At 43.1% G+C, this 27,922-nt stretch overlaps 1 protein-coding gene and 1 long non-coding RNA gene across 2 annotated transcripts in view; one reads left to right on the top strand and one right to left on the bottom strand.

The window, feature by feature from the left end:
* Positions 1 to 5,248: 5,248 nt before the first annotated feature.
* MYO7B (myosin VIIB) overlaps positions 5,249 to 27,922 on the top strand; it is a 51,442-nt gene continuing 28,768 nt past the window's right edge. Inside the window, exons 1-20 of the mRNA XM_054835950.1 lie at positions 5,249 to 5,399; positions 8,927 to 8,969; positions 10,322 to 10,435; positions 11,062 to 11,214; positions 12,017 to 12,201; positions 13,033 to 13,154; positions 13,849 to 13,991; positions 14,083 to 14,196; positions 15,710 to 15,863; positions 16,741 to 16,817; positions 17,124 to 17,243; positions 17,461 to 17,603; positions 18,883 to 19,093; positions 20,265 to 20,400; positions 20,628 to 20,788; positions 23,607 to 23,744; positions 24,709 to 24,861; positions 25,365 to 25,463; positions 26,008 to 26,102; positions 27,572 to 27,656. Of these exons, the coding sequence (XP_054691925.1) occupies positions 8,952 to 8,969; positions 10,322 to 10,435; positions 11,062 to 11,214; positions 12,017 to 12,201; positions 13,033 to 13,154; positions 13,849 to 13,991; positions 14,083 to 14,196; positions 15,710 to 15,863; positions 16,741 to 16,817; positions 17,124 to 17,243; positions 17,461 to 17,603; positions 18,883 to 19,093; positions 20,265 to 20,400; positions 20,628 to 20,788; positions 23,607 to 23,744; positions 24,709 to 24,861; positions 25,365 to 25,463; positions 26,008 to 26,102; positions 27,572 to 27,656 (2,421 nt within the window). The 5' untranslated portion in view covers positions 5,249 to 5,399; positions 8,927 to 8,951. The remainder of the gene's footprint in view (positions 5,400 to 8,926; positions 8,970 to 10,321; positions 10,436 to 11,061; positions 11,215 to 12,016; positions 12,202 to 13,032; positions 13,155 to 13,848; positions 13,992 to 14,082; positions 14,197 to 15,709; positions 15,864 to 16,740; positions 16,818 to 17,123; positions 17,244 to 17,460; positions 17,604 to 18,882; positions 19,094 to 20,264; positions 20,401 to 20,627; positions 20,789 to 23,606; positions 23,745 to 24,708; positions 24,862 to 25,364; positions 25,464 to 26,007; positions 26,103 to 27,571; positions 27,657 to 27,922) is intronic.
* Positions 7,493 to 27,913, bottom strand: LOC129210244 (uncharacterized). Its single transcript, XR_008578352.1, has 3 exons — positions 27,778 to 27,913; positions 15,688 to 15,841; positions 7,493 to 7,592 (listed from the first exon to the last, which is right to left on the bottom strand). It is a non-coding gene; the product is annotated as an uncharacterized LOC129210244 (long non-coding RNA).

Raw genomic sequence — 27,922 nt, forward strand, 5'->3', positions numbered from 1 at the left:
CGCATGCGCTAAAACCGGCCGCCCCCTTCCCCCGCGCGCCCCTAGAGGGGCGGCTCTCGCGAGGCTTCAGGGGCGGGAGTCGCCGCCAGAGGGCGCCGCGCGGGTGGGCGTGGCCGCAGCCGTTACACCGCCCCGCGTGGCCCTACCCCGCCCCTGAAGTCTGCAGGAGCACTGGAGCGCGCGCTGTGCTCTCGGGCTGGGTCCGATTTAGCTGCGCCAAACTGGGAAACTTTTTTTTTTTTTCCTCTCCCTAAACATTTTTTGCATTTTTTTTCCTAGAAAATATTTTGATTTTAGCTTTATAACTGGCGTGCTGGGGGAGCCTTTAAGGAAAACTGCTCTTTCGAGCCCTTGCATCAACATGGGAAATGAACAGCTGTACAGAAGTGTAACGTGGTTGTTACTTTAATAAAGACGTTGCCTTGTACGAACCGTTTGGGAACTTCTCAGACACCGAACCCCAGAAAATAGTAAATGACTGCTTAAACCCACAGCCCAGACCTGTTACCCAACATCTCCCTTAGCACGCCTGCTAAAAACGCTTCCAGTACTGATAAAGGACGGGAGATCAAAAGTTGCATCCATCGCCTTGAATAGAAAAGATTTTACCAATTAAGCCATAGGTGAATTTATCTGCTCCCTACAAATCAAGCGAGCAAGAATTAACGTGAGTCTCCAGAAGAAGGTAGCAGAGCAACACGGGAGTTCAGGCGCAGGTACGCACGTGGGCTCTGGGTGCCACGATGGGGGTCAACAGGTTTTACCTTGGTGCTGGCCGAAGGGGGGACCCGAGGCTAGCCGTGCGAGCTGAGGACCAGTTGTCTCAACGAATTGAGGTCTGTCCTAGCTGAAGCTGCGGTTCAATCTAGTTCATGTGTGGGTGGTTCCTCCAGATTTAGCCTGCAGAATCAACTGAAAGTTAGCCCTGAACTCCCCTCTAATTGCTGACTTCCGGAGTAAACACAGGGGCAGAACGGCCCCTGTCTTTTTCAGGAATTGTTGTGCTCTGTTTTAGTAACCTCTATCCTCGGAGCAGTTGCATTATTCAATTATGTGGCACGCCTACGATATGTCAGTAGGGATGACTTCTGTCATTGGTGCATCATTTTAAAATGGAAAGCCTAATAAATGCACGTGGTGCTGGTCTCCTGCCTCTCTTCTTCTTCTGTGGCAAACAAAACATCTTCATTTTCTAAGAGGGCACAGCTTAACGTGTGCCAAATAGAAAACTGTTGAGGTTTATTTAGGATATTTCTAAACAACAGTGATTTTTATAATCCTACATGCTACGCTCTTGTTCAGGGATGTCAAAATTTAGTAAGCTGAGCACTCTGGGCAAAATGAGTCATTATTTCTTCTGTGCTAGAGGCACTTTAGAGCGGACGGCAGAGAGGTTAAGCCATTATTAACTAACACACTCCAGCAGCAAGCACAGTTACAATGCAGGGTGTTCAGTGTGCCATGTTAATAAATACAGCTAAACTCTCTGAATTGAGTCATTACTCAACATCTTCTACAGTATTTCACTTAGAAGGAGAAACTGGCAGTGGAGTCAGATGTTTCTTGGATACAATCCTATATTCTTAGCAAAAATGGAGAAACTGTTTTTTTTTTTCCCCCCTGAAAGCAACATACATAAAACATATAGAGAATGTCTCTTTGTTTACAGCTCTATAGGTCTTTTCCAGATAGTCCCAAAGGTACCTTAGTGATCCTCAGAACCACGCTCTTAATGCAATTGTTTCCTTTTGTCCTGCTCCTATATGACTTTTACTGCCTTTAGCTTTTGCACTGTGTGGTTTCAGTTGGATCTTTTCTGGAAGGAGCAGGCACATGTGCCAAGATGTGATGGGAGGCTCCAGCGTTTCACTTATCTGACTTCAATAAAGATATTTAACAGCTTTTTACAACTGACTAAATAGAAGGCAGTATAACTTTAATGTGACTCACTACAGCACAACAAATAAAGTTCTCTGCAGACAAAGCATTAAGGTAGGAAATAACAAGGTGGGAGTAATGTAACAGAAAATAATGGAGAAGGGGAAACAAATAGAAACTAACAAAGAAAAAAGAAAAAGAGATTGAATAATGTGTACCAAGGTACCTGGAAATTGTACCAAGGTGCCTAGAAAACACAGAAGTCTATCACATACTAAAGTTCCAAGCAGGAGTATGATGGCAGCCTCCTTTAGAAATTAGTCATTTATAGATATGTGTCATGTTCTGCAGTGATGGCAAGCCACTGTCCCAAATTCCAGCTGCACTGAGGCTGCATTGATGAGAGAATAGAGAATTTCTGCATTTACTGAAAGTGGAAGGAGGCATAGAGGTTCTTTCATAACAGTTATGAATTCCCATCTTTCCGAAAGGAAACCTCCTAACCCCGAGCCTGGTGGTGTGACATGCCACGTGCACCACAAAAGGACAGAATGCACCTGTGTTTTAAGCAACGTCACCTCAGCAATGCTGAATAACTGGCCATCAATTCTGACAGCTATTCTGCAGGTAACGTGTGTGTGTGTGCACTAGCGTGCACGCTTGCATGCACATGTCTTTGTCCCTCATGAGCCAGAACTTGGCACTTACCGGCCTGTAATATACTCTCGTAATACCACCTTGGCTGCATCCCAAAAGGAAGGATGGAGTGACACTCAGACCATAATGGGATTGCACGGTGGGGGAGAATGACCTGCCTTCTAGCAAGCAGAGTAAGCAGCGCCCACTTGGCATGTGTGAAGGTGTGTAATGACACAGATCCCAGAGCCCCACCAGTCTGCCTCTCTGCACATCATGAACTGGCTGGAATGAAATAAACCTTTCCCTGAGAGACAGAATGTTCAAGACGACCAAGGGATGCACTTGGAAATCCTTTGCTGGTACGTACTTCTTATTTAGTTTGCTTTGTTCCCTGCAGTACGCCTTTCAGAGTTAACAGACATCAGTGACTTAAAGCTACAAATCTGCTTAGAGGAAGGGAAGGAGGTTAGCGTAGACAGGAGGGCTTCTGAATGAACAGTTTAAATTGCAAATTGTTATATCCAATCTACCTCCTTTCAGAAAGCTCAGAAAAAAACTAGTTTAACACAAAATGATGCTTGGCATCTAGGACTCAGTGATGCAGAAATGACAAGGCCACTTTGATTTAGCTGGAGAGAAAATGTGAGAGGTAGTGCCATGTGCAAATTAAACCCTTTGATCCTGACATCAATATCTTAATTAGGAAGCTGTCAGGAAGAGGCAGTTTTGTTAACACATGTCTATCTGGACAGACCTATTGCTCTGAACAACAGCAGGATTAAATTCACCAGGGATTATCCAATTTTAATTTGTTGCATTTCTCAGTGCATTATTCATCAGCATAGACCATACTACAAATTACCCCTAATTACAATGACAAATGTGTCTGTGCCCTGCAGAGTCCCTCACCAAACTCCATCTTCAGCAGTAGAGTTGCTCGCTCCTGGCAAGCTCCCACCTTTCCCCATTCCCACAGCTCAGCAACTTCCAAACCTGAGCTCCCCATACTCGCTCCAGGCACTTCTCTGAAGAAGCTGTTAGCAAGCCACCTGCTCGTCTCTCATTAGGTACATGTGCTTCACAAAGCATCTAGGCTGCTTCTGCTTGGTATATCAAGTCTCCCTCAGCTTATGTTTTCTGGCTCTTGAGTGTGTCTAGACTTAACTGTGGAAATCCATTTCCCTTCCAGTATGTATTTTAGCCATACAATGAGTCGTGGTTTTCTTTCAGACTGCCTTGAGTTCCCTATGTTTCTGTCTCATACAGTTTATATGCTGTACTAGGACAGAAATACTGTACTTCTTTCTGAAATAGCACCCCACTGCATCTTGGTCACAAGTCTTAAAAATGTATATATTTTAGAATGAGATTCTCTGCCCCAAAACTTGCTCCAGTTGGAATGTCAACAGGCATGTTTCATTTGCTGACGAAATATGCATGGCACTTTTTTTCTCTGCAGTCTAATTAACCAAAAAGCATTGGTTTTAGATATCTGCCTTGGTAGCATAAAAGTATGTACTTTAATTTATTTGCCAATATTTGACCTTCATCTAATAAAATCAGTACTTGAAATTTTCGGTACTTGAAATTTTGTTAATCACATACAGCATATAGACTTCTAAAAACGGTTGTATCAGAAATAAAAGTCTGCTAAAGAACTACTTCAAGGCAAACCCCTTGAGTAAGAATGATATGCACAGTTAGAAACTTAAAGAAAGCTCTCCTCTCTGCCTTGTGGTTTCCTGCCTCTAAGTCTCCAAGCCCTGAAGGGCATTTGTTCTAATTCTGCACCTGTATCTTCATTTCTGCTATAAAACTTAAACAAAAACCTCAGGTAAGAAGGCTAATATTTAGACACAAATATGTAACATCGATAAACACATATTACTCCAAATTATTTATTGCTACGCTTGAATGCTTACCTCTGATTTGGATATGGAACTACAGCAGGAACCTCAAGAACCTGTCTCCAACACAGAGGCTTTTTGTTGTCTTTCCCATCGTACAGCGCAGCTACATTGAACCTAGGAAACAAGAAAATAAGAATTAAAGTATTAGGTATACTAGCCCATGCCAATTATTGCACATTTTCATATTTAATAAAGGGCACGTAGAATAGTGCATAGCGAGGCAAGCCAACTGCTGTGTACAGTGCCTTGGAGGAAGGTTACACAGTTGGGTTAAGGTAGATGGAAAAAACTCATCCTCACTGTTTGGGCTCACTGTTAGGGTGGAAATGTGCCTGACTCCTGAGTCATTGCTCTGGCTGGAGAAACCCTGTATCTGCCTCTCTACAGGTATACTACTCTTCTGTTTGTGTATATCAATTTCAGTTAAGTGTCATGAGTTTAATTTGCTTTGAGCTCTAGGTACTGTGAAACACAGTCTGCACAGGACAGACTGATCGGCGTTTTCTGACCTTGCAGAAAGAGCTGTGCAAAACCTAGGGGAGAGATGAGAGCCTGATTTTCCTCCTAACAGGCTGGCTCCAAGAGAACCCCAGGGAAGCCAGTGGTGTTGGAGCAGCGTAAGACCAGATGCTAAAAGTTTTCTTCTGGGAGTGCTTTCCAGAAATCTGAAAGGATTCAGGCACAGTGCAGAAATTGAAGTTTAAGGTTCACCCAGGCAAGAATTAGCCTTCCTGCTTACTGGAACACCTGACTTGGAAATGACATATATGCTGAACTGGGAGCAAAGTCCTGTAATAAATAACTGTGCTTCAGTCATTTCCTCCTTTGTGTAGCAGAGAACTGGCACTCGGTGAGGGATCCCTTCATGGCACCACTACCAGTTTCACCTTTCTTTTCCTTCTTACTCCAATCCTTATGAAAAAGAGCGAACTAAGCTGCAGAAGCGAGACAGTGAAGATTTCTTCTGGAGAGGTAATTTCCCATCTTGTGCGGTACAGTTTGGTTCATGGTGCTGCATTACTTCGGAAAGAAAAGCAACAGAGCCAGGCACTGTCAGAAAGCGGCCATTCAAGCAGGTGGGGGACTGGCCACTTAAGATTTAACTGGGAATAAGCATTTTAAATGTTGAACTGTGTGTCCTGGGATTATATGGGATGTCCCCCTTACATGTCCATTCTTGGGTGCTATCATAGACTGGATCCGAAGCTAGCTGTACCTTTGACGTGATGGAGTATGGCTGTGTTTCGTGTTTGCACATACCACTCCCTCTTTGTTCTGGGTAGACATTTCTGCTTTGTTGCAGAAAAAGTACGTCAGCTGTGAGTCACTGTGGCTGACCATGGCCCATCTTTGTCCTATGTTTGCTAAGTACCAGGCTTCTGTACCACCTTGCATCGCTCATAGTAACAGGTCATCACATTCTTGAAGTTAATACGCAGATCCAGTTCCTGAGTCCTGGAATAAGAACATGAGGACTTCACCATAAGAATAACTGATTATGAAAGACAAAAGTTCCTTCTTAAGAGAGTGTGAAAAAACAACAGAAAAAACCCCAAGCAGCCAGAAAGAACACATTCATGTTGCATTGCTAAATTTTCGTAGATGTTATGCTACAAAATTGAGAATTGTCTTAGTTACAGATGAGCCTTGGAGGTTGCCCCAGTCTCACAGGGAAAAATCAATTCTTAATACAGTCAGCAGGTGGTGTGTCGGGGACACAGCACTTGCAGTTTCTCCATGTGCCAGCTTTTGTTATTAAGTTTGACATTCCACTTGTCTTCTTGTTATTGGGTCACCTATGTAAAAATTACATTTAAAACTCCTGCTTTAAAGTGTATGTTAGCATTGGATTTCTACATCAGCAGTCTGTCATCTCTTGAAGTTCCTATTTATTTTCACTTTGGGATCACAATACATTTTGTAATTTTGATAATTAGTTATTTTCAGCATATCTTATCATGACTTTAAAATGGTAAATCATTCTGGACTTGCTTAGAAACCCTGTTCAATCCATGCTATTGTATAGCCCTTTATAGCCACAAATAGGGCACAAAGATCATGTAGCTTGTCAAGCACTTCTAGTTTCCATTTTGCTGCCCTAATAGCCCTCCTGATGGTTAAGACACTGGTGTAACCCACAACAGTGGCGGTATCTTGCATACAGGAGTGTAATTACTCCTTCCATTTAGTCTGAAGAAAGGGTTGTTTAGGCACCCATTGATTTTTAAATGAGCCCATGATTTACAGAAGCTATTTATACCTTCCCAAATAACATAGGTAAAAACAGTGAGCAGCTATGGGAAAGCAAATGATAAAATGAGCTCTAATTCTCTCACTGCAATGTTTTCTTTTAACATTGAAGTTCATTAAAACAAGAGGGAGAAAACAATGGTAACCCTGAACTTCGCCTTGAGGGTTTTTTAATGGTAATCTTCATTTTTCAAGAGCATGAATTTCCAAAAATAAAGTGGTGACTTGAAACACTTTTCATATAATTTAGTTGCAAATTTCTAAACCTCAGCAACTTGTATAGCACTGCCATAAAATGAAGATAAATCATAAAATTATTTAAATGATTCAATCAGAAAAGTAATGAAATTTGGGTACCTCTCATAAATATATACCATCCATATTACACAGACTGGTAAATAGTTATCAAAAACTTTAACCATAAGATTTTAACACCTTTACACATGACAGAAGAAATCTCAAGGATGTCAGTGAAATTATGGATGAAGTAGCCCATTAATCATTTCTATTAATGGTACTGCAAACTGGGATTTTGATGATTATCTGTATAGCACAGGTAGAAAATGGAACTTCCAACTCAGTCTAATTTCTAGTTTTCTTGTTTTGCTCAAATGTTCCAGAAAACCTGTCCAAAACCTAGGCAAGCATAATTTAGAGCCAGAATAAAATAAAAACTTCTCAAAAGGCTATGAGAAATTTGGATTTGAGTGTCAAGATAAAACCAGAACAGGTGTCTGTCTTCTTCATGGGGGATGTTCCGAGAGATCATGGACTTGCCTGTAATAAGTGCCAAAGATCATTTTCTGGTCCTGTAGCGTCCACTCATCTTGTAAAGTGGTTTCTAAGTGGTTTGCTGTCAATCAGGAATGTGCAGAAGGGATGCAGATGGTTCAATATATCCTCATTGAGCACGAGCTGTAAAATGTGTTTAAGAGAAAATGCTATAGAAAACGTCATTGATAATAGATGATAAAAGGGTAAAAGTAGAATTAACTTTTGGTCCAAAGTTAGCATTTTATGGGGCATTTTGCTTATTACAAGCATTTAATTCTTATTATCAACTCTGAGCTAAGCCTTTTCTCCGGGTGTGCTGGACCCTTTAGAGAAATGGAGGGGGCAGAATGGGTCACACAGCTGTGAGAAGTTTGTGAATATGAGGCTGTGGACACCTGGGCTAATAACTGATGTCTGCTGCACACAGTAGCTACTTAATCACAGGTTAGTCAACAGCCTTAGCATGCAGGGATCACTCCTGCTAGTAGGAAGAGATAACAGGAAAAAAAACCCAAACCAGTCTGGAACTCTGGAAACATTTAAAGGCAACTTAGCAAAGAGTCTTTGCCTGGATTTCCCACATGCAGTAAAAGACATACAGCAGCCTTCCTGCTGTAGCAAGAGTGGGAGCCGGCAAATTACACCTAGTCCTGGATCACTCCCAAAATCCAGCTGCAGTAGCCTATGGGACAGGAAGCAGCTTCTGAAGACTTTGGTTCCTTGGTTGTTCCAAGGATCACAGCCTAAACAGCATCATCCCTGAATCAAGGCACTGGTGTAGATTTCTGGCCACCAATCTTTTCATTGTTAGGCTCTTGATAGTGAGCTCCTAATTTTATTGTGGTACTCTCCAGTTCCTTATTTTGCTGCTCACGCCTTCATTGCAACCATTCCTATTTCAGCCAAGGAAGGTGAAGTCTCAACCCCAGTCTCTATATGGTGAAGCTGTGAGGGTCTGAGGGAACTCAGCAGCTCAGGAAAGTATGAATTAAATCTGTGTCACCAGGCTAGCCACTCATATGAACTGAACTGCTGGGTCAATGGACCAGCCAAAGGTAACTCCACTGTGCATCGAATTACATTGCATTGTGGGGTCTTTTTATTTGTCAGCCAAACTTGAAGTTCAGCCAATAAATGTGCCTAGCATTTGATTGAGGGAACTATGTGGTATGAAAATGTGTGCAGTGACCTCTTCAGGGCCGAGAGCACCTCCAGGGTTATGTAGTAGAACTGAGAGCCGACCACCACCCTAGTGCTGCAGGTTCTTTGCTTTGCCTAGATGGTTTCATTATTTCTACATTGGGTGTAGCTTATTATGATCTCTTCTGCTTTAACAAAATCCATAAACAGAATTACTTTAAGGCATTTTGCTGTTATTTTTTACAAGGAGACATCTCAAGGAAAAGCCACTGTCTGTTCTGATCAAAGCCTGAGCCCTTTTCAGGCCTAATGTTATGTTCTTCTTGGCACTGCAGGTTACATACAGTGATCTGAAACATAATGGTGGTTTTCAGAAAGGTAAGTCCTGTTCTTTGCTGTGATTTACTGATTAGCCTAAGGCCCAAAGAGGAGAAAATTAACGTCATGGTTCAACTCAAAAAGAAAGTAGCAATAACACAGTATCAACAAGGTATAAAATAATATCAATCTAGACTAGAGATGCAGAGGTGTCTTGCCTAGCCTGGCTGTGCTCATGCTGAGCTGGTGACCTCTGTCACAAGGTGTGGCACTGAAACTGCACAGACTACCTCTGGAGTGCTATTCAATGCAGATGAGAGCTGTTAGTCTGTAACATTCTTCATAACCTTGGGCAATGTTTATAGATGCTTTACACTACAGTTGTTTGGTTTTAAATGTAAGCCCATAAAGTATTTTGAGAGGAAAAGGAAATAATTTTTTAGTAAAAACCTTGAAATTTTGACAGTAAATGCTACAGTATGTAGCAAAAGTTGTACATGACAAGACACTCAGCTAGAAAGTCAGTTAATACCCATTGAAGATCTGACCTACAGCTTTGTTCAGTTTTCATTCCAGCCATTACAGTAAAGCTTTCTGTTTGAATCTGTAGTAGTGCCTGGAGCAAGAGAAAGTATTCCTGGGGGCTTGGAGTAGTGGAGTATAACCAGAACAGTAGCGTAGGCAACACCAAGATGCTGTTCATTCCTAGGAAAGGGCAGCCATAGCTCACACCTTCCTCCGGTGACAGCAGAGCAGTTCTTGCTTGCTTGCTCTGCAGAGAGGCAGGATGCTGCCATGCCTCTACAAATGTGAAGAGAGGAGTTGGGCTGAATAAAGAATGGTTTGTGGGTTTTTTTCTGAAGAGAGATCATGGATGCACTCACGTTTCAGAGTGATTTCAGCAACAGCAGAAGGAATATTTATCTAAAAACTCTTGCGACAGAGCCCTCTACATTTCCAGGCATCTGTACAACTGTTTGTTTGTTCTTCTTTTTCCTGGTAACACCTATGTTTTCAAGCATCTCTTCTGAAAGAATACCATAGCTAATGTGAGGGTGCCAAGGCACTTTACAAGCATTCAGTGTGCCCCCCTGCCAACCTCTGAGAGGAGCGGAGCTGAGTAATTGCTCTCCTTGTAAAATGTGTTGCCTCATTTCCTCTTGTGAGACAGTGGACTTGATGACTTGTCCAAAATTATGTTCCAGGAGAGCCATAGAGCTAAGAGTAGAACTCAGAGGTCCCGATACTATAACTGTTAGACTGTACTGCCTGTGAGCAGTAAGATCTTATACAGTTAAACACTGCTAAAGAAATCAAATCACTAAAAAATTAAGACCAAGAGATGTATGCCTGTGAGCTACATGGCATAAAGTATGTCACTGTACTTGATGGTTAACTTTTCTTCTCCCCAGGGTGATCATGTGTGGTTGGACACGCAACCAAACAGTGAACGTAATGTCCCTATTGGGGCAGTTGTGAAGGAATCTGACTCAGGACAGATCTTGCTGGAGGATGACGAAGGCAAGGTGGGCTACGCTATAACTTTCTGTAAAAGATGAACATAAATTTTAAAAGTACAAAGTACACAAGAGAATGGCCCTATTGGGTCAGACCAAAGCTCCATCTAGCCAAATGGTCTGACTTTGATAATGTCTGGTAAGATGTACCGAATGAAAGAATATAAAAATAAAGCAAGTATAGGGTGATACCCTAGTATCCCCAGGTCCTAGCACTATGAAGATTTAGAGCTCCCTGAGCTAGAGGTTATATCTACATAGTTAAGAAAAGGAAATGGACAGGCTCCAGTCCCTAAATTTGGTGGATCTTTAGGTGAAATCATGATCCCACTAAAGCCAGTTGGGGTTTCATCCCTACCTCGTACAACGTTGTGGCTGCGATGACCTGACAGAGCTGTGCTCTAAACAATGCTAAATTTGGTGATGTCCAGAACCCACCTGAATGGCTTCCTCTAGTGTTTTAAATCATCAGGTCCTGGGGAGCAGCAAACCAGTTAATTTCTGTAGTTCACTCAATTGTTTGTTAGAACATGCTGGTTTGAGCATGCATTATACTGAATCTCACTCTGGTATAACATGATTCTCCTTTGTTTGCAACAACATAACACATTAAAGCTGATGCTTGCCTTTTTCAGGAACACTGGATCACTGCTCGGAACACGCACATGGTGCGCCTGATGCACCCCACCTCTGCCCAGGGGGTGGAAGACATGATCCGCCTTGGGGATCTCCATGAAGCAGGCATGGTGCACAACCTCCTCATCCGCCACCAGGAGCACAAAATCTATGTGAGTGCCAAGGTCTCCAGGCGTAGTACGTTCAGGAATGACCTCCACTACGCATTTAATGGAGTGATCTGAGCCTGCAAGCCTGTCATACATTGGGCCCTCTGCTTCCTCTACTGATTGAGGGTGCCAGGGAGACACAACATAGCTTTTTTCTTCTTTCATTCGAGTACTTAGGCTGTGAAGAAGAGAGCTAATAGCAGTCTCTGAAATTACAGAGATATGCATAGGTAATGACGCTGCTGACTTCCTCCTACAGCGATCATTTCCACCAGTGACTGACGGTTAGCTAAATCCAGCCCATGTTACAGTTTACACTATGGGAGAGGAGCTGCCTCTTAGAACACAGATGTGGTGACGTTTAGTGTAAACAAGGACTGATTTTGTAGACGCTGAAGTTATAACTACTCTAGCAGCCTGAGATGTCTGATGTAGAAGTTCTTGAGCAATATTATTGCCTTGCATTTCCACAGCCTTCAACAGCCTCCTTCATTTCAATGGTGCTGTTGCTTACAAATGTTACTAAATCACTTTATGAATAACACAACCATAACTTTGCCCATTAGCAAAGTTTAGCTACATCTGAACTAGAACACAAAAGCAGCTTAACAAACACTACAAAACAGCTGGGATATTTAATAGCAGCTCATAGTGAGGAACCGGGCTCTCGGCCTCACCTAAGAGCTGCTGTGAATCTCCCAGGGTCCCCCTCCTGCCTCTGTTTAGATTTATACTGCAGGTGGCTTTGGTTGTATTTTTGTTTGCTGGTTTGCTGCTAGAGGTAATGTTCATAACTTTTTTCCAGACTTACACAGGATCAATCTTGGTAGCAGTGAATCCATACCAGCTGCTGCCCCTCTACACAGTCGATCAGATCAGACTGTACTGTAACAAGAGGATTGGAGAGCTACCACCTCATGTCTTCGCCATTGCAGACAACTGTTATTTCAATATGAAGAGGAATAAGAGAGACCAGTGCTGTGTGATCAGGTGACTGGACTCAGAGAGGACAAGTAGCATGTTTCTGGGGCACCTTTGTGGACATAGGAGATCTTCCAAATGGAAGGGCACAGATAAGACTAGAGACAACAGGAAGGAAATATTTTCTCCCTTGCTACTTCATTTTCAGTTAGGGCTGCAAAAGGTAGAACATAAGCAACGGATTTCTGAAATCCACTGTTTTCCCCCAGAATCTTTGAGTGTGGTGATACATTCTGCACATGGTCACTATATATAGAAGCAAAATATGAGCCTGTGTGATGTCAGGCTATGTTTTACCTTGGGGACGTGATACTTGTTACATGTATTTTCTGAGAATAGAGATTTCCTAGGGAGAAACAACCTCTGCTAACCTGAAGATAGAGGGGAGCTTTCTTCATCCTATAAACACATAACATGTATCCATTTTCTGTTTATTATCAGTGAAGAACCAGATAGTCCCATTGCAATAATATCTGATTATAGCTGAGGCAACACAGTTCATGTGCTAAGACTAGCATTGAAAATCTGGCAATGTATTAAAGAAGAAAAGAAAGTGGTCATTTAATTTGCACTGGTACAGAATGTCTTCCATGGATTTGCTTGGTTTTAATCAGTGGGAGAATTTAGTCCTCAGCCTAAGTCTAAAAAAAAAACTTAAATTTTAGCAGATGAGATGATGAAAGACTAAAATTCTCCAGCCCTCCATGAAAGACAGTCTGATCTGCCATTCACAGGGTAAATATAAGTGGGATTATTTTTTTTTCACTTGGCATGCCATTTTGCCACCCTAGCCAAAAAAAGAAGAAAGGAAACTTATAATGATCTTGTTTCTTACTGCAGTGGAGAATCTGGAGCTGGGAAGACTGAAAGCACAAAGCTAATACTACAGTTTTTGGCAGCTGTCAGTGGCCAGCATTCCTGGATAGAGCAGCAAATTCTAGAGGCCAACCCCATTCTGGAAGGTGGGTTATTTAGCAAATATGCCTGATTTACCACTTTTATCTCAGGATTTTTGTATCAGGATAAAAAAATTCAGAAACAGATCTTTGAACCATTGTATTTGCATAACTGCTAAAAACCCTGAAACACTGGTAATGCAGGGTAGAGGTTCTCTGTGCTTTTCTGCCATGTCCTCACGAAGTCCAGAGCAGCTCCCATGCTGTAGGAGGAGGTGCCACTATAGTATGTAACCCGGAACTGCCAGGAGCACAAGAGTCCTTGGGAATGCAGAGCCCAAGGTAAAGACCCCTGGTTTAGCATTTGCACTAGATGGTAGCAAAGCGACTGACCAAGCATGGATGTACCTATAGGGGAGCTCCCTGAGACACCCATCTTTCTCTGTAGAGGTATCAAATGTGTTCCCAGTAAGTCCTTCTAGAGGTCTTCAGACTTACCCAGTTCTCTTGGCTGGCCAGATATAGGCTGCATTTGGATCATTTGAATATATCTTTTAGGACCCAGTTATCTGGATGTACATATGCCTGCCTCTTTCTTTAGGAGGCAGCCTGAGAGCAGGCATTCTTCAGCACTTGTCAGCACTGTCATTTGGAACACAACTTGTAAAATACTAGCAGTGAAAAAGAAGAGCATAAAAAATAGACTTGATGTTCATTAACTGCAATAATCCAGATACTATCTCTGTCCCTTGCCCATCAGCTTTTGGGAATGCCAAGACAATTCGAAATGACAATTCAAGCCGCTTCGGGAAATACATTGATATTCACTTCAACCAAAATGGTGTGATAGAAGGAGCCCGGATAGAACAGTTTCTTCTGGAGAAGTCCCGGGTTTGCCGGCAGGTGAGGGCACTGGCAGATGTACATTCTGCCTGCTCCTGTGTTACGAGCTTATGCTGACAAGGCTGTCCATTGGCCTATTTCTTTCTTTTAGGCTCCGGAGGAGAGGAACTATCACATCTTCTACTGCATGCTAATGGGGATGAATACAGAGCAGAAAAAGATGCTGAACCTGGGCACTGCTTCAGAGTACACTTATCTCACTATGGTAACAGTTTCTGCTTTCTTCTCCATTAACCCTCTGCCATTTGCTTCTCCCAGCGAGCAATTACAATCAACAGGAGCTGCGGATGGGTAGTTACCAAACCTGAACAGTTCTTTCCTTAGGGTACCAAAAGCAGTAACACCAAAAGTGCTGTGAGCCTCAGTTTCAGAGATTTATTGAAATGTCCACCACTGGGAGGCAGCTTGTGGCAGTTCAAAGCTTTCTAACAAAGTCAGACTTAAGAAACAAAAAGGACATCTTAAAGCAGGCAGGAAATATCCCTCACTTTCACAGGTACTCAGATTTCAGATCTCATGCCACAGAGAATACTAATCAGGTATATATATTTTCAGGGAAAATGAATGAGCAGAAACAGTGCCAAGAATCCTAGTCCTTGGATCTGATAAATCTTATATACATAATGCAGGAAGCTGACATTCAATCTAACCTCCTACAGCAAATGTCCATGTCTGGGTTTATGTTGCCATAGTGGCAGAAGTGGGATGGTCATAGCTGACATTTTTGAAAATAGCAATTTTTTGGTTTAGGGGATGAAAGGCATTGTGAAAATCCCGTTCTTGAGCCTGTGCACCTACCCCATATTAAATACGTCAGGTGGTTTGATTTGGGCTATTCTACAGCTGTAGAAAAATGGGGCTAAGTCCTGACTCTGCCAAAGCCAATAGGAGCTGGGCATCTAGTTTCAGAGGAAATTAAATCAAGCCTATAAAGCTGTTTCTGGCATCTCAAAAGCAAAACCATTAAAGTTGCTGGAGATTTTTTCAAATTTAATGTTTTCAAAATAGCAGTGATCTTGCAGCAAGAGCTGATGAGCGCAATTCATACATTGGTCATTCTATAAAAAGGTCTGAAGTTCCTTGGGTCAGCAGTAGGGCAGTATAATACAGAGATAGGAGGATTAGATTAAAGGAGAACATATCCATGGTTTTGTTCAGGTCAGCCATTGTCACAAGCTTTACGTGCTGCAAACTAAAACATCTCGAAGTACTTCACTTGGATGCTTCCATCTGCCTTCCACTAGATCCTAATATTCTTATTTTGAGATTTGCCTTCTAGTACTAATCCAGTCCTACTTGCTTTGATTTGGGATTAGGGCTCTTAATTGTCCATTGACAAGGTAGAGAGAGGAGACCAAGGTAACAGGCATGGCTTTGTAAGTGTAGGCAGCCTTGTCAAAATTTCCTGTCCTTCTATGCTCCACAGCAGCATTCCCCTTAGCTTTTCCTTTTGGCTTCCCCAGTACTCAGTCCAGCCCTGGAGAAATGCATTATTTAGCCCTCTGCTAATGTTCTCATCTTAAGAGTAGAGATGAGGGAAGAAACAGCCATGGGACGAGCATATAGAATGTTTAAGAAGGTTTTTACTTTGCACCTTGTGGCAAGCGGCTCACAGAGCTTCTATATTGTGTACAAGGGTTTGTCAGCCTGCAGGTCCTTTCTTCCTTGTATGGGTCACCAGGAGGATTTTCCTCACCTGTGGATGTGGTGTCTTGCAGGGAAACTGCATGTCTTGCGATGGCCGGAATGATGCGAAGGATTATGCCCACATCCGCTCAGCTATGAAGATCCTCATGTTCTCAGATTCTGAGTACTGGGACATCAGCAAGCTGCTGGCTGCGATCCTGCACCTGGGGAATGTGGAGTTTGAAGGTAAACACAGCATTGTCTGTGCTTGGCATTTCCTCAGACTCCTGGTAAAGGCTAAAGGTGCTGCCTGCTTCCATCTGTACAGATTAGGTTGTGCTGCTCTGCCCTTTAAAAAACATCATCTTACTACTATTTTATCACACCGTCAGGTTTCCATGGTTATAAATAGGCCCTTATCACGCAAACTGAAACAACAGATAACATAATGCTATTTGCTGATTGTTGTGCTATGGAAGCCAGAGGAGACAGGAGCAATTGAATCATGTTTGTTGTGGAGATGATAACACTCATTTTCCTGGCTGCGTTTGGTGAATACTCACCTGCATAAGTGCACTTCTGGTACGGCACAGGCACGGGCTGAGACAGCCACCAGCGGGATGCCAGAAGCTCTCACATTTTAGAAAAAGACTCCTTCTCACTTCATGATACAGAGGGCCCAACACAGTGATGCCAGCTGGATTCTTTGCAGTAATGCTGGCTGCTAAAATGAGGGATTTCCCTCATTCGCTTTCATTGTCTAAATTTCCCCCAAGCCAGATACATGGAAAAAAATATTTTCAGAAACACATTTCCTGAACTCAGATACCACTTCCCCAGATCCCAAATAGCTACTATTTAAAATTAATAACCTTGTCAGTTTTGCTGCTATTTTTAGCGTGATGTTCTGGAGTTGTGAGGGCCCTGTACATCCCCGGATCTCTGGGTGAAATCAGGACCCTCCTTAGTAAAATCATCAGACCTGGGGAGTTTCAAAAGGGAACTTATTGCCTTGCTGCATTCCCAGAGCTACAGAGTTACAGAAATACAGCTGTAATATCAGCACAGCCCCGCACCATAGCAGAAATTATTCACCCTGAGATTGACTGTTTCCTCATTGTAGCGGCTGTGTACGACAACTTGGACTGCTCTGATGTGATGGACTCACCACACTTTTCAATCGCAACCAAATTGCTTGAGGTAATGGACTCTCATCTTCTCTTACTAGTTCTGTCCTTCACCCTTGTTCCATGCTGACAAAGCATGTCTCTGTGGAGTGTTTATGTATGGATGCACATATAACAGGCATGTCTCCTTCTTCCTGCTTACACACAAGCAATGCTATTGCAGATGTCTTTCTGAACTGGGACATCTTTAACTGGGACAGCAGGCTGCCACTGAATGCTGCTGGACAGGCAGTGTGTCACGGCCCTCTTCCTGAGACAGACTTTGCTGGATCTTCTTTATCCACTTGGAATAACCGGGTTGCCATGACTGTTCCTCCAGGTAGACTCCAGTGAACTCCAGAACAGCCTCACAAACCTCTCCATCATTGTCCGAGGAGAAAGTGTGTCCAGGCCTCTGAACATAGTTCAAGCTGCAGCTGGGAGGGATGCCTTTGTGAAGGTACTGGGGCTTACATCTTCTCTGAAGACTGGGGATGCTTTCAGAGCTGTCTTACCTATTGAGGAGCCTTATGTGGCAAATATTCACCCAGAGGGCTCCAGTCCCTTGTAGTTTTCAGGCATAGTTTGACAGCATTGTAGCAGCACAATAGCAAGCAGTAAGCTATGTCCAAAGACTGTAATGATGGGCTCTAATTCCTCTTTAATTTTTTTCTCAGGGTATATATGGACAAATTTTCTTGTGGATAGTGAAGAAGATCAACTCAGCCATTTTCAGCCCACCTTCTCAGAAGCCTAAAGGCAGACGTCAGTCCATTGGGCTGTTGGACATTTTTGGGTTTGAAAATTTCAACAACAACAGGTAGGAGGCTCTAGATTCATTTCCACTGAGAAGCTGAAAAGCAGCTGATGTAAAGGGAAAGAATGAAAAAAGACACAGGCTCTTTCATTATCATCCTGATTCTCAGAAAAGCAGTGAAAGTTCCATCACTGAGTCTTCCCAATGATGATCATACACAGATTTCATTTTTCTTCAGTCTTGGTCATATTTCTGCCTCCTCCTCCAACTTGAATTTTGGCACAGCCATTGCACGTGTCTATTACAAAACCTCAGGACTTTTCTCAGAGGAGATGGCTATGAAGCTGCTATGAGCAGGCAGCCACTATGTAAGGATGTGGTATGTCCCAAACTTTCTTGTTCCATAGCATGTCTACGATGTCTCTTGGGATACATTTTGCATATAGTACAAAGGAGGCCATGTTGTGTTTCCCATTTCAGCTCATGCTTCTATCTTGCTCAGTGTTCCCCGTCCCTTTTTTGGGGGTGCTTCATTTCTCTACTCTTTGCTGACAGGTCAGCAAAATACCTGGTTGGTATACCATTGTCCCACTGCTACCTCTCCTACTGGTGGTTTCAGTCCCAAAGCACTGTTTCTGTTTGCCTCTCCCTACGGGGGCAGCAATTCTCTCAGCCGTATGGTACCGTATCATCAGTACTCCACAAACCATCAGCACATATTCTGCAGTCTTTTCCAATCCATTTCAACTAATGCATCTTGCTAGCTTTCAAGAAGATAATACTCCTCACTGACTTTCAGAACACAGTCTAGGATCTGTTCAGCCCATCTTCTATCTTTTGTTTTCTCTCCTGTTATTTTATGCTGTTCCCAAAGGCTGCAATCCACATGGGGCTTCACTGTGGTGAGCACTCCACAGGCATACACAGTGTGCCACAGCAATTACAAGGTAATTAAATTCAGATGCAGTATTAAGGAGTAACTAACAAAAGAATTGGCAGTGCCAGTGCAAGTAAAACCGTGTCACACTCATACAGTCAAGCTATTTTCACAGTTACGTGTTCCCCTTTATCTCCAGAGTTTCTTGAAACACATCCAAGATCATTCCTTGCTTAGCAACACTCAATCATCAGCTGGCTCACCTCTGCTTATCTTTATCATAGCAGAAGATGCATCCCTTATATTGCTAAGATTGGCAACATGCAGTGGTGGTGATCATTAACACTGTGGAATATAGCAGTAGTATGTCTGGATATGGATTTAATACAGAGAATAAACAAATACCATAGAGCAGTGCAGCAGTGGCCAAGGATGACCACGGGTTCCCATTTTGTCTGCCCTCAGCTTTGAGCAGCTCTGCATTAACATTGCCAATGAGCACCTTCAGCAGTTCTTCGTGCACCATGTCTTCAAGCTGGAGCAAGAGGAATACCTTGCGGAGCACATTGCCTGGAATAACATTGACTTCACTGATAACCGCCAAGCTCTGGAAGTCATCGCACTCAAGCCTATGAATATAATCTCCCTCATTGATGAAGAGAGCAGGTTCCCAAAGGTAAACTTCTGGTTTCACCCGTAATTCCTGGCTTTGCACACAGCCCACAGGAAATGCTTGGCTTTAGACACAGAAAAGTGCAAAGGTGACTTTTGGATACATTGTGAAAGGCAATGTCTTCTCCCCATAGGTGTTCCTTTTAAATTTGCTCACTGTACAAACGCTTCGCGCTTTGCTGGAGTGTGCTCCTTCTGGTACCTTGCCGTTGAAAGTCTTACAGCTGTTGCAGACAGAGAAGGAGGGAGTCCAGATTATTTTTCTCAGGAAATCTTTGAATTCGCATATTGTTTGAATATTGTTCTGCTGTTGGTCTGGGCTGCAGCTTGCTCTTTCTTCTCCTGGATGACAGACCTAGTTAAGCAATGTCACCATTGTGAGGAAATGTTATTCTGCATCTCAAACAGAAGAGCAGAGATGAAAGTAGCATCTGATCTCAGACATCCCTGCAGAGGATTTTCATAGTCTCCAGAGCATGGTGAGGCTAAGCAGGAGTGCTGGTACAAGAATCAGATGGCAATGTGGGCTTGTCCAGAAAAGCAAGCCCCTGCCTCAGTTTCTTTGGTAACAATTTGAGAGGATCATGTACAGGCAGACAGCTTTCCCCTTTCTTCCCTAGGAAGAGGGTGGTCCCCACTGTAAGTCCTGCAGTCAGGACAAGAAAGCATCTCCTCTGTGATTCCTGGAGCACATGACTCCTCAGATAACACAGCACTCACTACCCCTAGCACAGGCCAGTGAGCAGAGCTAGCTTCACATGCACCACAAGGGAATGAGATTGTGATGGCATCCCTTGAAGAGAAGGATGCTCAGAGCATGGCTGGCTAGGATGGCCTGGGAATGTTGGTGAGGGGCTCTGCTTGTGAGGTCCAAAGATCTGGGAAATTCTCAGCACACCTGGTGATGTTAGTAATGTTATGGGGGCTTGCGTACAGCCCTAAAATACCAGACGTTATGCTCTGGTGGTGTGTTCTGTCCTGATGCTTGAGAGAAGGGTCTCTATAAAAGGGAAGACACTTCTGGCACTACTTTCCTCCAGATCTACTACACAAATCAGAGGCAGAATTTGAGCTTTTGTTATGTCTGAGCACCACTTGTATTTGTTCACTGAGTATAGGCCAGTGCTGGGGGTAATCTGCTTAACTGTCCTTTTTTTGCCTGTATTTGTTTCTAGGGCACAGATGCCACCATGCTTGTCAAAATCAATTCCCTCCATGGCAAAAGTAACATCTACATCCCACCTAAGAGTGTCCATGACACTAAGTTTGGCATCAACCACTTTGCTGGGGTTGTCTTTTATGAATCAAAAGGTGAGCCTATCTCTGCTGGATATGGAGGGTGAAGACAAGGGCATGACCTGCCTTGGATGTGTAACACTCCAGAGTAGTGTTGATCTGAAGTCAGATCAGGGGGTCAGAAGTATTACTCTAAACTAGTCTGCGAGTTACTGTATATGAAGTGGATTTTAGCTAGACAGAGTGCCGCTACAGCCAGCAGGCTGCAGAGATGACAGGCTGACTTTGTTTCCATCTTACAGATTTCCTGGAGAAAAATCGGGACACACTAAGTGCTAATGTAATGCAAGTGGTTCATTCCTCCAAAAACAAATTCCTGAAAGAGATTTTCCAGGTGGAAACAACTCTACCTAGTCTGGGACGTGGGACCATCCGGCATCTTGGAGCTGATCAGGCCTACAAGGTTGGCTTACTGGCATTGGGTTGCAGAAACAATTCATTTCTCCTCCCTTCCATAAGGCTCTGGCTGTTCTTGACCTCCTCTTTCTTTTGCACTGTCTCTGCAAATCCCCATCCCTTTCATTCAACTAATTTCTGCAAAGGAGTCTGCAGGAAAAGTCAGGATCTGGTGTTCATGCTGTAATCAAGTGTAATGTCAGTCCTGTCTCCCAGGACCGCATCCCTGCACATCTGTGTAGCCATGCCTGCAGGCTGTCACAGAAGCATGAGTCATGCTACCTCCCCACATGTCATCAGCTGGATGGGTTTGCTTTGTGTCTGCCCAGGAATCCATACTGCAGCCACATTGCCAGGATGGGTGTAAATTAGTAGGAGGAAACTGTAGTTCAAAAGGTTCACTGCAATGGAACAAGGCACCAGCTAGAGACCCCTCTGCAAAGCCAGTACCTGTGCAGAAGTCAGCAGTTAAACTGCTGTCATACTGCACACATAGCCAGTCTGCTGGGACTGTAACACCAAGGGGTCTGAGTGGGCAACTAGCAGGAGGGCCCTGGCCTTCTCCTTCTTGCAGAGGGCTGACAGGCTAGCACAAAGGAGCAAATAGCTGTGCTGTCGCAGAAAGATACTCTGTTTCCTGCTCCCAGTGACACCTGTAGACACAGTCTCACTGCCCTGCATGTTGCTGCAACTTTACCTCTCCCTCTAGGCCCAGAGGCTTTGTGACAAAGTTCGTGATGGCTAATTATCACAAAATCATCTCTGCCTAGTGGTGTACTGAGCCTTGTCCTGTTACTAGTGAAAATGAGGTTGTAAAGCACAGTGGACTGGAAACAGTGTGGGGCAGAGTTCAAGTTCTCTGCCCTGCTGCAACTTTCACATACCTCGATTTCTGAGCATTTAACTATGCAGTGTCATCATTGTGTGAAGGTACTTAATGTTTGTATCTCTGAGTTTTCCTGTCAGGGTACAGAACAAACAGTCAGCTTGCTATCTTACCTGTTATCTGTCTATTGTCCTGGCATTGTTTTCTGATCCTGTCCTTTCTTCCTCAGTCTTTATCCCAATGTGGCTTTTTGCTGTCCAGAACATCTGGCCATGGACAGGTAAACATCCTGAGGGAGGAGGATGTCAGAAGTGGTACAAGCACCAACAGAGAACTGACTTAGCATCTCTTAAATGCTATTAATACCTTCAGATTAAATATCAGGTCTATCTACATTGCTCTAATGTTTTTTGTCTCTATAAATAAGGTTGCGTTATTGAAAAAAACCCTTTCCTTAGATTTAGAAAGTACAGCAGCATGTCAAGAAATGAGATACTAAATGTAGGCTACTGCCTATTTCAAAATGCACAGAAGTTAACTGAAATAGCCCCATTAATTTCAAATAGCTTGGGCCACCGTTGGGAAGCCTAAGAAGCAGGCTACAGAAAAGAATAGTGAATGAAGTGCCAGAAGAAACTTTGCTGTCCTGAGGTCTTAGAGTTGCTCTCCTGACTTACCAGGGGAGAAAAGTCACCACCATCTCAACAACAAATTCAGCTTTAACAATGTTATATGAGTGAGATCACAAGGGCATGGGCTTCAGATTTGTGTGGCCATCACACTGATTTACTGCTATAGCAGAAAGGCCTTTAAAATATGGAAGTGCAAACTGCTTTTAACTCTTATACCGCTTAAACATGTATATGCCGTTATCATACCTACTTCAAACAAACGTTTGCTAGCCCTAAGATGCATCAGAGCTGCTATGAGACATTCCCAAGAACTATTTTCCAGAGGCCTGAGTGTTTGGTCGCTGGAGGGCAGCATTGCCCTGTAGCTAAAGCAGAAGGTGGGGATTTGAGTGTTAGAAAGGGCAGTTTAAACCTAAGAACCAGCAGAATGAGATCCCGAAGAGACCATGAAAGTGAGGGGAACCACTGGACTTTAAATTATTTACTTGGGAAAAAAAACAAACCAAAAACCCCACAACCCACCAAAACCCCCCAACCAAACAAACTAGCTGTATTGTGCTGCAATGTAAAAGGCCGCTGGAGTCCTTTTGTTACTTGGAATCTGCACTGTTGTCACTGTAACAAAACGTGCCCTTAAAATGTACTAGGAGGTAGAGGCTTACACCTATCGTGATGATCTGTGTAAAGAAGACATAGGTGGAACTGTGCTTTCAGAGAGGCTGGGGAAGTCAGGAGCTAACTGCAGCCAAGTGCAATCCCTCGGGGGTTCAACCCAGGAACAGTGAGATATAAAGCACATTATATACAGCCATAAATAGACTAGTTCTTACCTTATCCTCCAGTAAAAGTTTGCCTTGCTTACTGTAGTATTAATGAGCAAAGTGATCAGTCATCCTAATCATTAAGGAATGAGCTGTTCTGGATCTTTAGCATTCCCAGTTAGCTATGAGATGGCAGCAAAACTTCTGGCCTGGAGGTTATAATTGCTCTGGGAGTGGCGGTTTCTCAACCAAGCTTTCAGGCACACACCCATGAATAATAGCTTGGCACCCAGGCCCTACACTAAACGCAGCCTTGGTTGGAAGAGACAGGCCTATGTGGGCTCCTGTGGGTGGAATTTGTTCTACCACAGCCACCCCCACTGCTACAACTTAGTGGCCAAGTAGGAGAAAGAGCTCAGTGGGGTTTCTTCACAAGAATAACTCCAAGTTAATAAGATACAGATGGCAGATTTAGCTCCTACGTAGGTAAATATTTTCTTCTGGCAGTTGTGTGATACTGTTCCATGGTACAAAAATACAACGATTTATTAATTGGCCCTATGACAGTGAATGATGTAGCAGTCAGCATGTGCTTACTCTTCCCAGGGCTTGGATACCACCAAACGGCTCTCTACTCTGGGAGGACAGTTCAAGCAATCCCTGGAAAAACTAATGAAAATCCTTGAGCAGTGCCAGCCATACTTCATCCGCTGCATCAAACCAAATGACTACAAGAAACCACTGGTAATGTTTTAACAATATGAGGTCTTGTCTTCAGTAAACTTTTTAATGAGAAAAAGCTGTCAGTTGCTATGTAGCGTTTTGCATCTGTACTTCAGCCAAGAAGAGCTGGAGTACAGGCTATTACTAGAATAAAAAGGGTGATAGGATATAGCATTATTAATTTACAAAAACATCTCTAAAAGCATCATAGAGTAATAGATGGCCAAAAAAGCACGTAGGTGTATTCCTGAGAGGAATTGTAAAAGCCTTTCCTGTAAAGATAAAGACAAAACTGGAGAGTTTCTAGTCCCTCAGCAAGTGGACAAACAAAACCCACTAGGATCCAACAACGATCATACTATGAAACAGCCTGAGAGAGAACAGAAGAGCTGTTGGTTTAAGAGGGGTGATGTGGCTTAATTTGGCACTACAGGAGAAGAGAGAGAGTGTCATTAAGACACTTGACTGGAACTCAGGAGATCATGACCTAGTTCTACATTAAAATTTGTATGGTGTTGGTCAAGTGACTTAATGATTTTTAATGTACTGCATGTGGCGTAGTGAGCCTATTCTTAATCTACATTACATGAATTTAGCAGCACTCATGCTATGTTTTGCATGGCTATGCCCAAACGGCCGAAGTTGCTACTGCAGTTATTCAGACCTGCATGATTATATGAACAATTTATTGTTCATCTGAAATTGCAGTTCTAGAATTGAAAACGGTTGCTAAAGCCAGATTTAAGTTAATGGTCTGTTTCCACTGATGATAAACACAAATTTGAAGACCCTTTGGGGTGACTTGGTTTTGCCTGTAATGAATTAACTTAGGGCACTAAAGAAATAAGAAGTGCAATTAAAAAAAGCATAGCTGGCCATTTTGCAGGCACTCTGAGGTTGGAGGTTAATAGATATGTTCTGAGGAATGCTGCATGTGTAGCTTCTTTTAGTGCTAAGTCTCCTCCTCGTCTGCTTTCCCTTTCAGTTGTTTGACCGGGAGCTGTGTATCAAACAGCTGCGATATTCAGGGATGATGGAGACCATTCACATCAGGAAAGCTGGCTACCCAATTCGCTACAGCTTCGAGGAGTTCTTTGAGAGATACAGAGTTCTCCTGCCATGGTCTCTTCGAGAACAGGTATGTTAGCATAAATTTGGTTTAAGGCTAATCTAGCTTTTCCTTATAAGGCTTTAGTCTTTCCCACATTAGAAAGTTCTTGGATTATAGCTGGCACAGTTGAGAGCTGTCATCACAGTAACTGTAGCTAAACACATACATACTCACTTGAACCTTAGCTGAAACAGTAGAGGTGCTTTTTGGTCCAGCTATCCTTGACCTGCTCCACCCAGACATCCCAGACAGAGTGGCCTCCCCATTGCCCTCAGATGTTTCTTTTCTGTAATCACACAGAGGTCTCTAACATCCTCCTTGCACTTGAACTCTGGAATGCTTGGCCACGTTCCTCCTTCTCTTGACCATTAGAGCTGAACCACTTTCATTCATTATACTTGTCAGCCCAGAGGTCTGTAAGACCTCATCTGTTTCTGTTCTTCGCCCTTTGAAATGCAGGGCAATAGATCCTTACATAGTGTGCTGTGTTTCCAACCAAGCCCTAACATGATGATGCTTTTGCACACCAGCTGAAGAATGATGCTCGACAGAGCTGTATCAGCATTTCTGAAGCAGTGCTGGGCAAGGATGAAAGCTGGCAAGCTGGAAAGACCAAGATTTTCCTTAAAGTAAGTAGAAAACACAGTTTATTGTCTCTTCTCCTGAAAAACTGGGTGCTTCACAGTATAGCTTGACCTCCTTGTTCAAGAGCGGTGACCCAGAAGGACTGGATTCTCTTATAAACTTTCTCTTGAATCTGAAGCTGGATCTTTGTCGAGTAATTTAATGGACACAGCTCAGTGTAGAAGAGGCTGATCCTGTTGCTGTGCTCCAGTGTTGCAGCTAAAACAATACAGTGCAATATATTTGTCTCTGCTCAAGACCTGAGCATAAAAAAGAACTGGATACCAGCACTGTTGCAGGGGACTTCCTTGTCTGTAGCATCCCCCAAGATAAAAACAGCCTTACTGCAGGCAGATTCTCTGCTTGTTTATGGCTACAGCCAGACATGGTGTGGTCAGGTGGCGTGCACTCTTCCTACTGCAGTTCCACAAATGCATTTTAATTGCACTACTTCGTGCTGATTTTGGGCCTCTTTCAGACCATGTGTCCAGTTTTTAGAAGCTGTGGGGGTGTCTGTTCAGCTGGCATATCTACACTTTCTTTTAACAGGATCATCATGATACAGTATTGGAGCTGGAACGCCAAAATATACTCACAGATAAGGTTCTTCTTATCCAGAAGGTGATGAGAGGATTGAAGGACAGGTCAGTGATCTTACAGAAGGGAATTTGCTTTGGTTTGAAGTGGTAGTCTTTGCGTTGCAGTTTAACACCCTCTGTGAAGTATTTTCAAATATGAAATGTATCAATCCATACCTTCCACTAGCCATAAATTCAGCACTCATCATGTAGCAGTGCACAGTGCATCTATGCAGATTTTGCACAAAGATTTGTTCTGGCTCAGTTTCTTTATTTTCATGATGCTTTTCAAAATGCAGGGCCGTAGCACATGCGGCTTATATGAAGAGGAAGGGCTGGGAGGAGGATTTGCATTTAATATTTCTAGTAAACAGTAGGTATCTAGAAAGCAGGAAATCCTCATGGAATCTGTGTCCTTCTCAGAGCTACAAGGACTCTCTTATTTAGAATGCTTCTTTGATACAAGACATAGAAGAGAATCAGATAGAAACTAACTGGTCCTTCTCTTTGCTAAAGATGCACAATTTTTGCATTTTGTCTGGTTTAGTTTGAAATATCTTTAGAAGTGAAATGTAGTCACTGTCAGGTAAATGTTTGTACTTATTAATCTTGTATCCCCCCAAAAGAACCATGATATAGGACTGAATCCTGACTCGGTGTAGAAATATTCCTGATGGTAGAGAAGCAAGAACTATAAAACATGACACATATGCCAAAAAACTTCCTTTTTTTTAAAAAAAAAATTCTGCCTGCTATCTAACAGAGTATCACCTCTCCCTAAAAGCCTCACCTCACTTTTATTTTTAAACCATCAGAGCTATGTGCCACTTCTGACAGCCACAGTGTGACAGCTTTTACCATGGGAAGTTCATCTGTCAGATGGGTTCCTAGTCCCGGCAGTTAGGACACTGGGGAGCAAGTGGTCATCAGATGGGGGAGTTAACTTATCCAGGCTTGGTGCAAGGGCTTTTTCAGTTCTTACAGAGCTCTCCTACCACAGCGATGAATTTGGTCTGCAGTTGCTATGAGTATTTTTGCAGCAATAAGGGCAAAGTCAGCTTAGATGTGTTGAGGTGGATTAGTCATACTTCTATCTCATCCTTTCTACTAGCAAATGGATAGACAAGCAAATAGGAAAACACCTTGTGAGCTCAACCGATTCATGGTGCTGCTTCACTTGCAGAATGAGCTGAGCCTATGTGAAATTTCCTAAGGCCTTTATTGACAGAAAAGGTCAGGCAAAACACCCTATTCTGGCCTTTCCATCAACACGGAGAACATGTCAGCAGACCAAACGCTTAAGCGAAGATAAATTTGAAGCATGTGGTACAAAAGTATCTGACCAGACTAATCTTTCTGCTGCAACATAATACTTTTCTTGGGCTACTCAGAAGCAGGAAGAACAGCCCTCACTGAGCTGATCAGACTGTAAACATCCCATAAAAGGAAAAAACCACCACCTTGTTCTTTACTATTATAATAAGAAGCAGCAGAAATAACCTATTGCTTGTTACCTCACCTGTCTGTCTGCTTAGGAAGCGGTTTCTGAAACAGAGGAAGTCTGCTGTAGTCATTCAGTCAGCCTGGCGAGGCTACTGCTGCCGGAAGGATTTCAGAATGGTAAGAGGCAGGTGTTTGGGGTTGGTTTTATATATATATATACACACATATTTGTGTGTCTGTATGTTTATATACTATACCCTGCCAGACTGAGTGGAGTATTAGGAATGAAGATACTCACTACTCAAGGGTGGAGAGGCAAGACGGCAGGCTGTAAAGAGGGTGTAAAGTCCAAGCAGGGCTCTGGGACCTCTCAAGGCTTGCGGAACCTGTGACATTCCTGCTTTCTGGTGAAATAGTAATCCAGCTAACCTCTGGCAGGCCTG

This window comes from Grus americana, chromosome 9, assembly GCF_028858705.1.
Source record: "Grus americana isolate bGruAme1 chromosome 9, bGruAme1.mat, whole genome shotgun sequence".
NCBI classification, from domain to species: Eukaryota; Metazoa; Chordata; class Aves; order Gruiformes; family Gruidae; genus Grus; species Grus americana.